This window comes from Pantherophis guttatus, chromosome 11, assembly GCF_059756535.1.
Source record: "Pantherophis guttatus breed Tessera chromosome 11, ASM5975653v1, whole genome shotgun sequence".
Taxonomy (NCBI): Eukaryota; Metazoa; Chordata; class Lepidosauria; order Squamata; family Colubridae; genus Pantherophis; species Pantherophis guttatus.
In genome coordinates, this window is record NC_142073.1 from 18957937 (window position 1) to 18972131 (window position 14195).

General features: G+C 42.6%; 1 protein-coding gene across 1 annotated transcript in view; it reads left to right on the plus strand.

Annotated features, from left to right (window-relative positions):
* Positions 1–14195, plus strand: part of CMIP (c-Maf inducing protein) — a 193585-nt gene that overhangs the window by 117416 nt on the left and 61974 nt on the right. The window contains exon 3 of the mRNA XM_034425425.3: positions 2784–2834. Coding sequence (XP_034281316.1) covers positions 2784–2834 — 51 coding nt within the window. The remainder of the gene's footprint in view (positions 1–2783; positions 2835–14195) is intronic.

The window sequence follows — 14195 nt, forward strand, 5'->3', positions numbered from 1 at the left end:
AGAAAATTTTTCCAACCATAAAAACAGTGCCAGAAATGATACAGTGATTTTTCCCCCCCTGGATAAGCTCAAACAGAGGCTGCATTTGAGTGAGATTCATGCACCAAGCAAGGATTTTAAGGGACTAAATAAGCCATTCTGACTCTGTGAAGCTATATTGTACAATTGCATATGAATTTTGAAAAATTTTGTAAATGTAAACATCACTCTCTACCGTATATACTCATGGGCTTTTAATCTACCATATATACTCATGGATAAACCCATTGGTGTATAAGCCAACCCTTGAATTTTTAACCAAAGTTACATGAAAAATGTGCCACCCCTAGATAAGCCATTTGTGAATATTAAAATAGAAAAAGTTCAAGGGTTGACTTCTTCCAGGTGACACATTTTTCATGGCATTTAGTAGTTAATAAAAGGATTTACTTATCCACAGATGGGCTTATCTTTGAGTATATATGGTACTTCCAAAAAGTATATTCTTGTGGGTAAGCTCAGTGGCAGATAAGCAAATCCAGTTTTTTGCCACCTAAAATTCTTGCTTTATCCCATCTTGCTTTAGATGGTGAAATCTCAATTTTTTTACTACTGGCTCTGTGGGTGTGGCATGGTGTGGCTTTGTGGGTGTGGCTTTGTGGGCGTGGCAGGGGAAGGATACTGCAAAATCTCCATTCCCACCCCACTCCATGGGAAGGATACTGCGACCTGTGCAGTTAGTAGCTGATTCTGACAGCAAGGAGGCTGGTGTGGTGCTGCGGCAGCAGCCTGTGAAGCTGGCACTCAAATCGGACAATGAGGAGGCTGGAGAAGATGTGGTGCCAGAGGCGGGGATTCAGCCAGGGCCTTCAGAACCTCCAGAAGCTTCCATAAGTGAAGAGGAAGAAGAGGAGGAGTCTCTTCTCGACGTATGAGCATGCAGAGCTGTTAAAAGGCAGGAGTGGCTCCTCAGGAAGAGGTCTCCTCGAGAGTAAGGCTTGGGGCTAATTGGCCACTCCCCTAGCCTATTTAAGGAAGGACGACAACTGATGCAATTTGCAGGAAACAACTTCGTTCACATTCCTTCACGTCTTGATTTCAGAAACGTTTGATTCAGCTCTTGTTTCTCTCTTGTCAGTTTTCCTGCAAATTGCTTCTGGGCATTCTGCCAACCACCGTAAGATTACGGTTATCTGAAATAATGTGCCTCAGAACTGAGTTAATATTCTTTGGATTCTTGTTGGCTGTTAATGAAGTTAAATTAACAGCCCTTGTTCAGAAAGGACTGATTTAAACTGTACTTGTGTTCGAACAACTACTAAGAAAGCTCATTAGTAGTCCTTAATTAGTAAATTAAGGTTTGTATGGGCTTTGTGTGTGCTGCATTCTTTGGGGTCCGTAACTGGGGCAGAACAACAGTCAACAATGTAGGAGCCAGCTTAGTCTAGTGTCGTGATGGCGAACCTATGGCATGCGTGCCCAAAGTGGCACACGGAGCCATGTTGCCTGGCACGTGTGGCATCACCTGTTCCTCTTCCAGGTTTCTGGCGCACATGCGCGCAGGGTGATCAACTGGCCTTCGTGTGTATCTCGACACACTAAGGCCAGTTGATCGCCCTGCGCACATACAGGGAGAGATTCCCCAACTGAAGAGGAAATACTACTAAAACTTTTCAACTGCGCAGAAATGGATAGACTCACCTTGGAACTCAAGGATAAAAGCAAAACGTTGTACTATAAAATCTGGGCAAAATTCTATGAATGGTTAGATAAAAGGAGGATAGCCAAGACAAATGTGTAGTGTAAGACTAGAATTATATACGTTATTATAGATAAATATGTATGTGAATTGTATAGATAGGTATATGTAGGTATAGATATGTATAATTGTATCGGAATAAGATATAAATTACTACTATTATACTATGTTTAAATAACGTATAAGGTGTAAGGAATATATTATTATATTATCATTAGTATATTATGTATTCGTTTAAAGTGTTGGAAGATGCTTGGGACCTGTGATGTCATATCTATGTCCAATGTTTTTAATTTTGAACTACTAATAAAAAAACTTTTTAAAAATCCCTGGCCTTCATATGTCCCGGAGAGCTGGTCTTCCGTTTTCCTGTGTGAGCATGTATGCTTACCAGTAACCCGGAAGACTAGCTGTCCAGTGCACATGCCGGAAACCGGAAGTTCATTTTCAGGCATGCGCATGCGCCCGGGGCAGGTCCTTTGGCCCTTGGTGTCGAAAAAGTTCACCATCACTGGTCTAGTGGTTAAGGCATCAAGCTAAAAATGGGAGATGGTGAGTTCTAGCATCGCCTTAGCCATGAAAGCCAAATGGGTGACTTGGGGCCAATCGCCAGGTGAGGGTGACTTCTAGTCCTGCCTCAGCCATGAAAGCCAGCTGAGTGACCATGGGCCAGTAAATCTCTCTCAGCCCAATCTACCTCACAGGGTTGTTGTTGTGGGGAAAATAGGAGGAGGAAGCTGTGTTGATTAGGTTCTCCTACTTGAGTTATTTGTAAAAAAAATAATAAGGGCAGGATAGAAATAAATAAAAACACTTTACTTTTATATCCTTATTATGGGAGGAGCGGGGGGGGGGGCGGCCTGTGGAAGCTTCTGGAGTGCGGCCCAGAAATGCTAAGTTAATGGGATCAAACAAGTGAAATGACAGGGACCTTTCAAAGCTGCAAAGTCCATGCGAGCTATCGATTGGCGTTTTGCTTTAATGATGGGTTAGCAAAACCGAACACTTGTGTTCATTTTTCTTTCCTCTCTCATTAAAATTGCAGGCTGCAAACAGTTACCTGAGAGACCAGTGGTTCCATTCCTTGCAGTGGAAGGTAAGTTGTTTACCTATGTTTCTGCTACAATCATTAGAAGAAGAAAACAATCTGTGCACTTTCGCGTAATTACCCTGTAAATCAATATATTGGATCTTCAGTTTCACTCAGAGAAACGTATCTCCCAGGCTGATATGCTTGGTAGGAGATTGTCAAAGCCTAGGAAAACTGAAAATTTGCCACCACTTTGGAAAGCATTCAACATGTGGGTAGTAACCCCATTAACTGTGCTCCTTTAATTTCTTTTCTGTTCAGTTTAAAGGGATGTTTAAATGTATGTTGAAATGGAGTTCAGTAAGATTGAATTAAGTTCCTCCTTTTTGGGGTGTGTTCCCACTGCTACTTTGCACAAAAACCCAAGTCTGAATTTCAGCCTGAGAAAAATGATGTGTTTCCTGCAAAATAATAACAACAACAATTTTCAGTCGACTGAGTTTCATGTTTAGTGAATAAAAGTTAAGAATAAGAATAGAGACAGATCGTCATTTGGAACACAACACGCCAGAGATCACAGTTGTCGAAAACCGAAACGTAGAATTTATTGACATCGCGGTAACAGGAGATGCCAGAGTCGAAGAAAAAGAAGTGGAAAAAAAATCACGAAATATCACGACGTGGCCATCGAAATTATGCGGTTATGGATGAAACATGTAACAGTGATACCGATTGTCATTGGGGCACTTGGTACCATGTCCAAGAATTTTACAAAACACATCAAAAAATTGCAGCTTCCTGCAATAACACCAGCGGAACTGCAAAAAACTGTGCTACTCAGAACATCGTACATCTTAAGAAGGTACTTGGTTGATACTTAGGACGCTGGCAGCAATCCGTATCAACCATTAGCACCAGTCAATGGTATTTGTGATGCATTTTTGAATGTTCAGTTGACTTGAGTTTCATGTTTAATGAATAAAAGAGATAATAATAATAATAGACTCTCAAGATAGACCTGTCAATTATGACTAGCTCCAAGTCTAAATAAAGGCTAGAATTCTTTGGAGGTGCACCCTATTTTGCTGACTGTAATAACTATCTCTAACCAGGGTGGACTGGTTCAGATCTTGCTTAATGTGGAATTTCAAAATGATCTCTGAAACGATGTTTTGCATTGCTCGTGGAAATGCAAGAATTGGATAGACATTCCTGAGTACGATTCTTCTACCTCTGGTGGTAGGGGAGACCTTCCGAAAGGAATTACAAGTAGACCTCGACTTATGACCACAATCGAGACTAGTATGTCATTGCTAAAACAAGACCGTTGTTAAGCAAATTGTATGCGATTTGATGACCTTTATGGTCATGATTGTGAAGTGAATGAATCTCTGCGCTTGTTAATGGAATAACACAATCGTTCAGCAATTTTGGCTTTCCCCATTGTTGGAAATCAGCTGGTCACATGATCTCTGGACACGGAAATTGTCTTAAATACATGCTGGTTACCAATTTTGCCCGGGTGACTGTGGGAATGTGGCAACAGTCATAAGTGTGAGGACTAGTCAAAAGGCCCAGGCATAGGTCCAGTTCTATTGTAACTTTGAACAGTTGCTAAACCAATGATTTTAATTGCGGATTATCTGTATTATGTGGGTTCATGCGTGCATTTTTCAGATATAGTTCACTAGTATGGATAGTTCTCGATTACGACCACAATCGAGCCCCAAATTAACAGTTGTTAATTTTAACAGTAATAAGCAGTTAATGAACAGTTGTTAATTTTAACAGTATTTAACAGTTAATTACAAATTGAGTTTTGCCCCATTTTATGACTTTCCTTGCCACAGTTGTTAAGTGAATCAGAACAGCACACGTCTTCAAATTTGGCAGCTTTAAGACTTGTGGACTTCAACTTCCCGAATTTTGGAAGTTGAAGTCCACAAGTCTTAAAGCTGCCAAATTTGAAGACCTCTGCACTACAGTGATACAGGTAATAAGGTTAAGGTAAATAACCTGGTTGTTGAATGAATCTGGATTCCCCATTGACTTCGTTGGAAGGTCTCAAAATATGATCACATGACCCCGGGCCACTGGAGCCGTCATAAATACACGCCAGTTGCCAAGCATTTAGGTTTTGATCATGTCACCATGGGGATGTTGCAATGGTCATAAGTGTGACAAACAGTCATAAGTCACTTTTTTCAATACCATTGTTAACTTTGAACCATCATTAAACAATTGCTTGTAAATTGAGGACTAAGCCGAGGACAGCCATTGGTTGTAAATTGAGGTGGTGAGTTGAGGTCACTAAACAATTGATTGTTAAGTATGGGAGAAGAAGACCTGATGAACGTCTATGCTGTCCTCTGTTTAAGGAACCAAGAAATGAGTGAATTGTTTTTATTATACGTGAGACGTTTGGGGAAAGTAGAAATTAAAATGCATTCTAACCACTGGGGGGCGCAGTGGTTAGAATGCAGTATTGCAGGCAAACTCTGCCCACTGCCAGCAGTTCGATCCTGACCGACTCAAGATTGACTCAGCCTTCCCTCCTTCCGAGGTTGGTAAAATGCGGACCCAGATTGTCGGGGAAAACTTTGTAAACCACTCAGAGAGTGCTGTAAAGCATTATGGAGGAGTATATAAGTCTAAGTGCTCTTGCTGTTGCTATCTTAGCTATTTCTGTGAATGACACTGCTCTGAAAATATATTTATGTACCTGTTTCCCCAAAAATAAGACATCCCCTGATAATAAGCCCAATTGGGCTTTTGAACGCATGCACTAAAATAAACCTCCCCCAGAAAATATTTAAACAAAAAAATATTTAAACACAGAGCTGAAAATCAGGTAAGATGGCAAGAGGAGCCCCTATCTTGCTCTACGTATTATCCAAAATAATAAGACCTCCCCCAAAATAAGGCCAAGCGCTTATTTCAAAAAATATAAGACAGGGTCTTATTTTCGGGGAAACACAGTACATGCGTACATACTCCTTTTTTTCTTTTAGCCAGTATGTTCCATAGGCTACTGTTGTGCCTTGCTTTCAAGGATTTCTTCTTATGACTCGTTTCATTTTTCTCTCTCTCTTCCATCTGAATGTCTGCTTAATGTTAAACTGTTTACCTGGGAGGGTATCTGGCAGAGGGTGGGGCTTTATAACAGCATCATAAATCCTTATTTAGGACGGTAGTTGAGCATTTCCAGAGAAGGGTGCTTAAGATAGCAGCTACGTAGGAATGACAGAAGTTCTGGCTATGCTCTGTAGTTCTTCTGAACAGCCTCGTTCCTCCCTTTACTCAGAAAATGGTAGAGAGTTGGAAACATCCCTTGAAAGTTGGGAGGAGAATTGTGCATTGCAAAATTGGTCCATGGATGCAGTTGGAATTCAGAAAGGCAATTAATTCTCTCTTTAGAGGATTTATTCATCATGAGCCTAGCTGCTCTGTTTTGTCCTATTTCTGACACTTTCTACATGCAGAAATCCTGCATATATTGCTAGCAATCTCTTCCTTTGGATGCGATCTTTTTGGGGATAGACCCAGGGATGGGCTGATGATGTTGGGTAACCATTTGTCAGAAATGGTGTAAGGTTTCCTTCCTGAGCAAGGGGTTGGACTAGAAGACCTCCAGGGTCCCTTCCAACTTTGTTATTCTGTTTCTGTTTCATTGTGGTTCCAAGAAAACAACCTGCCAAGGCTTATATAGAAATCAAGCCAGCAAGAATAGAATCTACTTATACTTAAATTGCAATGGAAAGCTCTCTTCTGAACAATGGTCTACACGTTCTAGAAGTAAATTATCCCAAAATAAATGAGGCAAATTGTCATGTTGGCATAAGAAAATAATCTTAGATGAGCAAGGCTCATTTCTCCCCCAAACAATCCACTGGAACCAGAACATTGAAAATTATATGCTTTTCCAGCCGCTGGCACTAAACGAGAAAGGAACCTCCTGAAGGTTGGATAAAATTATGAAAAGTAATTTTGGTGTGCCTGTTTTTCTTGACATTGGAAAAAATAGATTTAGAAGTCCATGGAATGCCAATATTTGTTTATGTCCAGATAATACAATTTCATACTGGCCACCTGAGTGCAGAGAAGAGCAACAAAGATAATTAGGGGACTGGAGGCTAAAACATATGCAGAACGGTTGCAGGAACTGGGTATGTCTAGTTTAATGAAAAGAAGGACTAGGGGAGACATGATAGCAGTCTTCCAATATCTCAGGGGCTGCCACAAAGAAGAGGGAGTCAAGCTATTCTCCAAAGCACCTGAGGGCAGGACAAGAAGCAATGGGTGGAAACTAATCAAGGAGAGAAGCAACTTAGAACTAAGGAGAAATTTCCTGACAGTTAGAACAATTAATCAGTGGAACAACTTGCCACCAGAAGTTGCGAATGCTCCAACACTGGAAGTTTTTAAGAAGATGTTAGATAACCATTTGTCTGAAGTGGTGTAGTGTTTCCTGCTTGGGCAGGGGGTTGGGCTAGAAGACCTCCAAGGTCCCTTCCAACTCTGTTATTCCATTATTTTGTAATTTATAACCTAAAAGATATGAAACAGTTTGGCATGCGCATAAGCCCTTAAAATTGTTGATTGAGTGTTTTAACATTGCCAACTCATGGCAGAATCCCAGTTTCTGAAGCTTTCTCCCAGCAACAAGATCCCTTGATCTCTGGATGAATCCACCAAGACTTAATGGGAAGGAATGCCAGGGATGAATCGTTATTCATCCATTTTTATTGTTACCCCATAAATGTTAGCCTCAGAAATTATTACATGGTCAAGTCAACTGAAACACACAGTGCCAGAGTGTCTTAACCTAACTTGGGTAGTTAGTCGTAAATGGGGCTGATTTAGTAGGAGTTAGGCAGATAGTAGTACAGCTTACAACGGGCTTCAACTTTGCAGTATTGTTCTAAGTGATTTTTTTTAGCAGGTCTATTCTTTTCCTCTCTTCCATTCTTTGCCCCACTCCCTCCGTCTGTGCTTCCTGCAGTCCCGAGTTGTATATTTATTAAATTTATATCCAACCCTTCTTATTTTTACAAACAACGCAAGACAGTAAACATAACCTAATTTTCTTTCCTCCCCCTATTTCCCCACAATAACAAGATTGTGGAATGTTTTAGGAATTAAGATTTGGAGAAAAACGAATTTTCTTCGCGGCATGCTTTTTGCATTTTGCTTAAAATTACTTTCTTTTAACAAACAGAGTGGGATGGGCAGGAGATTGTTAGGGATCAGGGACGATGCTCCTCAGACACTGAGAACTATCAGAGTGACAGGGATTTCTGAAATGGAGGGGGGGGAAACGGGTGAAATCCAACAGGTTCTGACACTTTCTGGAGAACCGGTAGCGGAAATTTTGAGTAGTTTGGAGAACCGGCAAATACCACCTCTACTGGTCCCACAGTGGGGTGGGAATTGCAATATCCTTCCCCCAGGAGTGGGGAAGGAATGGGGATTTTGCAGTATCCTTCCCCTGCCACGCCTACCAAGCCACACCACCCCCACCAAGCCACACCCACAGAACCGGTAGTAAAAAAAATTGGATTTTGCCACTGGAAAAAACCCTCAAAGATGTGCCGTGTTTGCATATTGGATGATTGGATAACATGAATAGATGTACTCTATATAGATGTACTCTATATGTTTAAATGATTGTGATTGGTACTAGAAGTGTACATTGAAACACAGAACAATGAAAGAATGAAGGATGAAACTTTAATATAAATAGATGTGAAGAGATAAATAAGGAAAAGATGAATAACAAAGCCTGTCTTATATTTCTTTGAACCCCAAAATAAGCGCTTGGCCTTATTTTCGGGGAGGTCTTATTATTTTGGGGCGCATGGAGCAAGATGGGGCTCCTCTTGCCATCTTATCTGATTTCCAGCTCTGCATTTAAATATTTTCGGGGAGGGCTTATTTTCAGGGGGAGGCTTATTTTAGCACATGCACTCAAAAGCCTGATTGGGCTTATCATCTGGGGATGTTTTATTTTCGGGGAAAAGGGTATACTCAAAAATAAACCCACCCATGCATAAATAGACCCTTTTATTAACCAAATACCACGAAAAATGTGATTCCAAAAAAATCAATATGTCACCTCTGAACTTTAGCAACTGAGCAGCGGTTCCCAAACCTCCTGCGCGAGCTGCACTGGCTTCCGGTGGTCTTCCGGGTGCGATTCAAGGTGTTGGTCACCACCTTTAAAGCGCTCCATGGCTTAGGACCGGGGTATGTACGAGACCGCCTTCTGCCACCAACAGTCTCCCACCGGCCAATACGCTCCCACAGAGAGAGGCTCCTCAGGGTACCATCGACCAAACAGTGCCGACTGGCGACACCCAGGGGGAGGGCCTTCTCTGTGGGGGCACCAGCCCTCTGGAATGACTTGCCCCTAGAAGTCCGTCTTAACCCCGACCTGTGTACCTTTCGCTGCGCCTTGAAGACTCTTCTGTTCCAGCAAGCCGGGCTGGCCTAATATGAATTTTATAATGGGTGTATGTGTGTTTTAATTTGTGGGCCAAATTTTTATATATATTTGATTCTAATTGGTTTTAAATTTTGTATATCTATGTGTTTTAATATGGCTGTACACCGCCCTGAGTCCTCCGGGAGAAGGGCGGTATAGAAATTTAATAAACTGTAAACAGTTATAAAAAAGAACAAAAGCTGCAATTTAGTCGTTCGTCTGCCTATCAGTAAATCAAAATCTGGGCAAACCATAATGCTCTTTGCTAGCACAAATACATTCAGAGTAGAGCCGGAAGGGACCTTGGAGGTCTTCTAGTCCAGCCCCTTGTGTGAAGTTTCCGAAAGATGCCCTACTTAATGCTCCTAATCAAGCAGGGGACCCTATACCTGTGATGACAAACCTATGGCACGCGTGCCCAAAGTGGCACACGAAGGCTTGTCGCCCAGCACTCACAGCCTTGCCTGTTTGTCCTCTGGGTTTCTGGCGCACATGCGCGTGCGATGATCAGCTGTCCTTTGTGCGTGCAGCAGTGCCAAAAACCGGTGAGCACATGCGTGCCGGCCACCTGATTGTTGCGTGCACATGCGTGCTAGAACCCGTGCATGACATTTCCACGCAACCTTCGCGTGGAAACGTTCGCCATCGCTGCCCTGTACCATTTCAGACAAATGACGGTCCAGTCTCTTCTTAAAAACCACCAGTGATGAAGCCCCCACAATTTCTGAAAACAAGTTTAATTGTCCTCCCTGTTAGGAAGTTTCTCCTTCATTCCAGGCAGCAATCAGTCATGATGGATGAAATGGAGAAATTGTAGCGGCCGGCAGAGAAAAGCAAAGCTTGTTTGCTTTTTTTTTTTCCTTGCACCCTACCCAACCCCCAGCTTCTCCAGAAAGGGCTGTTAGGAAGCACATCTGCAGTTGGGTGTCTCACCCATTGCCCAAACATCCTGGAGGAGCAGCGACAGCAGCTCTTATTCCGAAAAAAAACCCCCTTTTCTCCAGCCTGCCGCTTGCTTGCTGTTTGCTGACGACAGGGAAGTAAGACGGAGGCGAACTGTCCATTCCATTTATGGCGAAGCGAGGCTAAAACCACCAGCAGAATATAGCACACATATTTTTTTTCCAGAGGAGGGGGAGCAGAATAGGTAGGTGAACAGATTTCTTTTTTAAAAAAAAAGAAAGGAAGAAAGAAAGGAAGAAAATCTTTTCCGGTGTTGGGGAGAGCTTTTCCCGTCAGAAGGGAATTGCAGGGAGGGACTAGGAAAGATGGTGGATGCAGCTGAAGCGTTACCCACCCACCCCTCCCCACAAAGGGAAATCTGCATTCCTTTTAATCCGATTTGCAAAACACGGGTAGCTCAGGACGGGGAAATCAGCCTCGGTTAAATTAGAAATCGCTCTGAAAATTAAAAGAAAAGAGCCAGCTTCTCTGCAAAGGGGACAGTGCCGCCGTTCAGCTGATTTGAGGTGGGAGAGCTTTGGGGATTTGTGCCGGGACTCTGCTTCGGAGAATCACATTGTTGTTGTTGTTGTTGTTGTTTTTCCTGCTCTCAATCATGGTTTGACACGTGTGTGTGCAGCGATGGGCACATGCGTTTCATGTTTTGTGGTACCTTTGTCGGGCTTGCAGTTGAGACTGGAGGCTGGTTACCTGGGCAACTGGCTGATCAGGCCTAATTTCTTTGCAAAGAGGATGTTTTGTGACACACACAAACACACACACACTTCTTCCTCTGATGTACAGGTCAAAATCATTCAGATAGAACACAGAGTAACAGAATTGGAAGGGGCCTTGAAGGTCATCTAGTCCGACCCTGTCCCTGCTCAAGAAGAAGACTCTATATACCCATGATGGCGAACCTATGGCACCAGGTTCGCCCCAGTTCATCCACACCACGCACGGGTGCGTGCCTCCCACCTACTAACTGGTCTTCGGGTCTCTGCCACACATACATGGGGGAGGGGTGTATGCCGGGGGCCATGTGTGCATGTGGGGGTGGGGCAGGGCGGATGCACGGGTGGGGTGCATGTAGGGGGCGCACACGCATTGCACTTTGGGGGTTTGGACACGGGCATATGCATTCACAGGCACCTGCGCGCGCACTTTGGGTACTCGGTTCGGAAAAGGTTAGCCATCACTGGTATATACCCTTTCAGATAAATGGCCCTCCAGTCTCTTCTTGAAAGCATCAAATGTAACCTAAAATATTCTAGCTGAAGGTAAAACAACTCAGCTCCTCAGATCACGAACTCCATTTAACAGACCACTTAACAGAATAAGAGACTTGGAAGGGACCTTGGAGGTCTTCAGTTCAGTGGTGAAATGTAAAATTCATTACTACCGGTTCTGTGGGCATGGCTTGGGGGGGGGGTAATATAACTGAGTGGGCATGGGCAACTTTAAAAAAAAAAAAACTTTTAAAACCATTTTTTCTACAACCTCTTTGGCCAAAGAGGTTGTAAAAAAATGCTTTTAAAAGCCTCTGACGATCCCAGCTGACTTGCCTGATCGGCAGAGGCTGCTTTTTTTTTTTTTTTTTAAGCATTTTTTCGGCCGAAGACGTTGTAGAAAAAATGCTTTTAAAAATAAAATAAAAAGCCTCTGATGATTGCGCGGCTTAGCTGTGCATGGGGGTGGGGAGGGATTTTTTGTTACCGGTTCCCCGAACCACCCACCGCCATCGCTACCAGATCAGGCGATCCGATCCGAACCGAACCGGGAGCATTTCACCCCTGCTTCAGTTGTTAAGTTAGAATTTCTGTGAGTAAGGAAGTCAGTTGTTAAGTGAATCATGCCTGATTTTTGCTGTGCTTGTTGAGCGAATCACTGCAGATGTTAAGTAAACATGTGTCATTAAGAGAATTTTTCTTCCACTTGCAGATAATGATCACATGACTTCAAGATGCTGCAACTATTATAAATATATGCCAGTTGCCAAGCATCCTCATTTTGCTCACATAAACATGGGAACGCAGTGACGGTTGTAGGAGCAAGGACCAATCAAAAGTGCCGTTGTAACTTCTCTAAACAAATAGTTGTATAAACATTGAACTTGGAAATGATATTAGGGGGAAAAAATGTGATTGTCGGTATAGAGTAAATCAAGGCTCAGCACAGGAGATGACAGATTCGTAGAAAAACGTTGAACGCTATCCAAAATGAAAGTAAATATCACAGATAGGTCTCTGCGATTTGAATCCCCCTTTTAAAAAAAAATTAGTTAACGTTACAACAAACTGGAAATGTGTGAATAAGTGCCTTTTGTGCAGAGGCACGTATCAAAATAATAATCAATGTCGAGTAAGTTGTTTTCCTCTCCTCTTTTACTTCAAATATTTAATACACTTTTTAAAGATAATTGCCTGCCATGGCTGTTTTTTTCCTGGAAACACTCAGCAAAATTCCAAAGAGTCAACTTCTATTAAAAACAAAATTAAAGCCCATTAAATAAAGCAGATAATGTAATTGTAATCGTGGGGAGCGGGGGGGGGGAAATGGAACCGATATTGATATAAGAGAGCTGGTATTTTTTGTCATAAAGCCAGGATCTGAACAAGGAAACTTGGCCAGAAGGAAATGAAAGTTGCAGCAGAAATTTGGGGAATTCTATCTGAACTATTTCAGGAATCCAGCTGGATGCTTTTCTACACTGGCTGTATTTATATAGCTAGTCCTTGACTTACAACCACAATTGGGAGCATTATTTCTGTTGCTAAGCAAGGCAGTCGTTAAATGAGCCACTTCCAGTTTTGCAACTTTTTTTGTGGCCATGGTTGTCAGGCGAATCAAACTGCGGTTGTTGTGTGAATTATGCGGTCATTAAATGAATTTAGCTCAGGGGTGCTATTCAGCAGGTTCTGACAGGTTCTGGAGAACTGGTAGTGGAAATTTTGAGTAGTTTGGAGAACCGGCAAATATCACCTCTGGCTGATCCCAGAGTGGGGTGGGAATGGGGATTTTGCAATATCCTTCCCCCAGGAGTGGAGAGGGAATGGGGATTTTGCAGTATCCTTCACCTGGAGTGGGGAGGGAATGGGGATTTTGCAGTATCCTTCACCTGGAGTGGGGAGGGAATGGGGATTTTGCAGTATCCTTCATCTGGAGTGGGGTGGGAATGGGGATTTTGCACTATCCTCCATCTGGAGTGGGATGGGAATGGGGATTTTGCAGTATCTTTCTCCTACCACGCCCACAGAACCGGTAATAAAAAAAAAATTGAGTTCCACCACTGATAGCTTCTCCCAGTTGAACTGGATTCAGGACAGGATAAGTGCTAGAGTCTGAACGAAAAGTATAAGAATTACACCGTGTGGATTAAACGTCAAAAAAATCAGTAGTTGATATATGCAGTCTTTTTTTTTTTTTTTTTTTTTTTGGAAGATCGCCTGGTTCATGTTTAAATTGAAAAGATCTCATGAGGTTCCCAGTTTGAGCTTTAGAAGACCAAATGGTCCAGTTACAAATCTTTCCAGGAAAGAAGAGATGAAGCAATTTGAGAAGGAACGCATCATGGAGATTTCTTGGCATGTCCTCCCGTTGCCGGAGTTTGATCTTTTGAGCGCCATAATAAATCAGCACTTTTCTGCCAGATGCATTCTCTGAAAAGTTGAAACATGTTTTTAGCCTTAGTGTCAGGTTTCGATGCTATCTCAAAATAAACGAATTTCCAAATAAACTGAATTTCCGATGTCAGTGCTGGGATGCTGACACTTAGCACATCTGCAAAAAAAAAAACCCACAACCCCCAAACAATTCACTGTCAGGAAATTGGTCTAAGCCGAAATCCTATCATGGTTGGAAAGTTAGGGTAGATCAGGGGTCGGCAACCTTAAACACTCAAAGAGCCGCAAAGGTCCTAACCAGAAGCCCCCCCATTCAATTCTGGAGCCAACCGGAAGTCCGATTCCCCCACCATAGAGTTTCCTCCTAGCATGGCATCC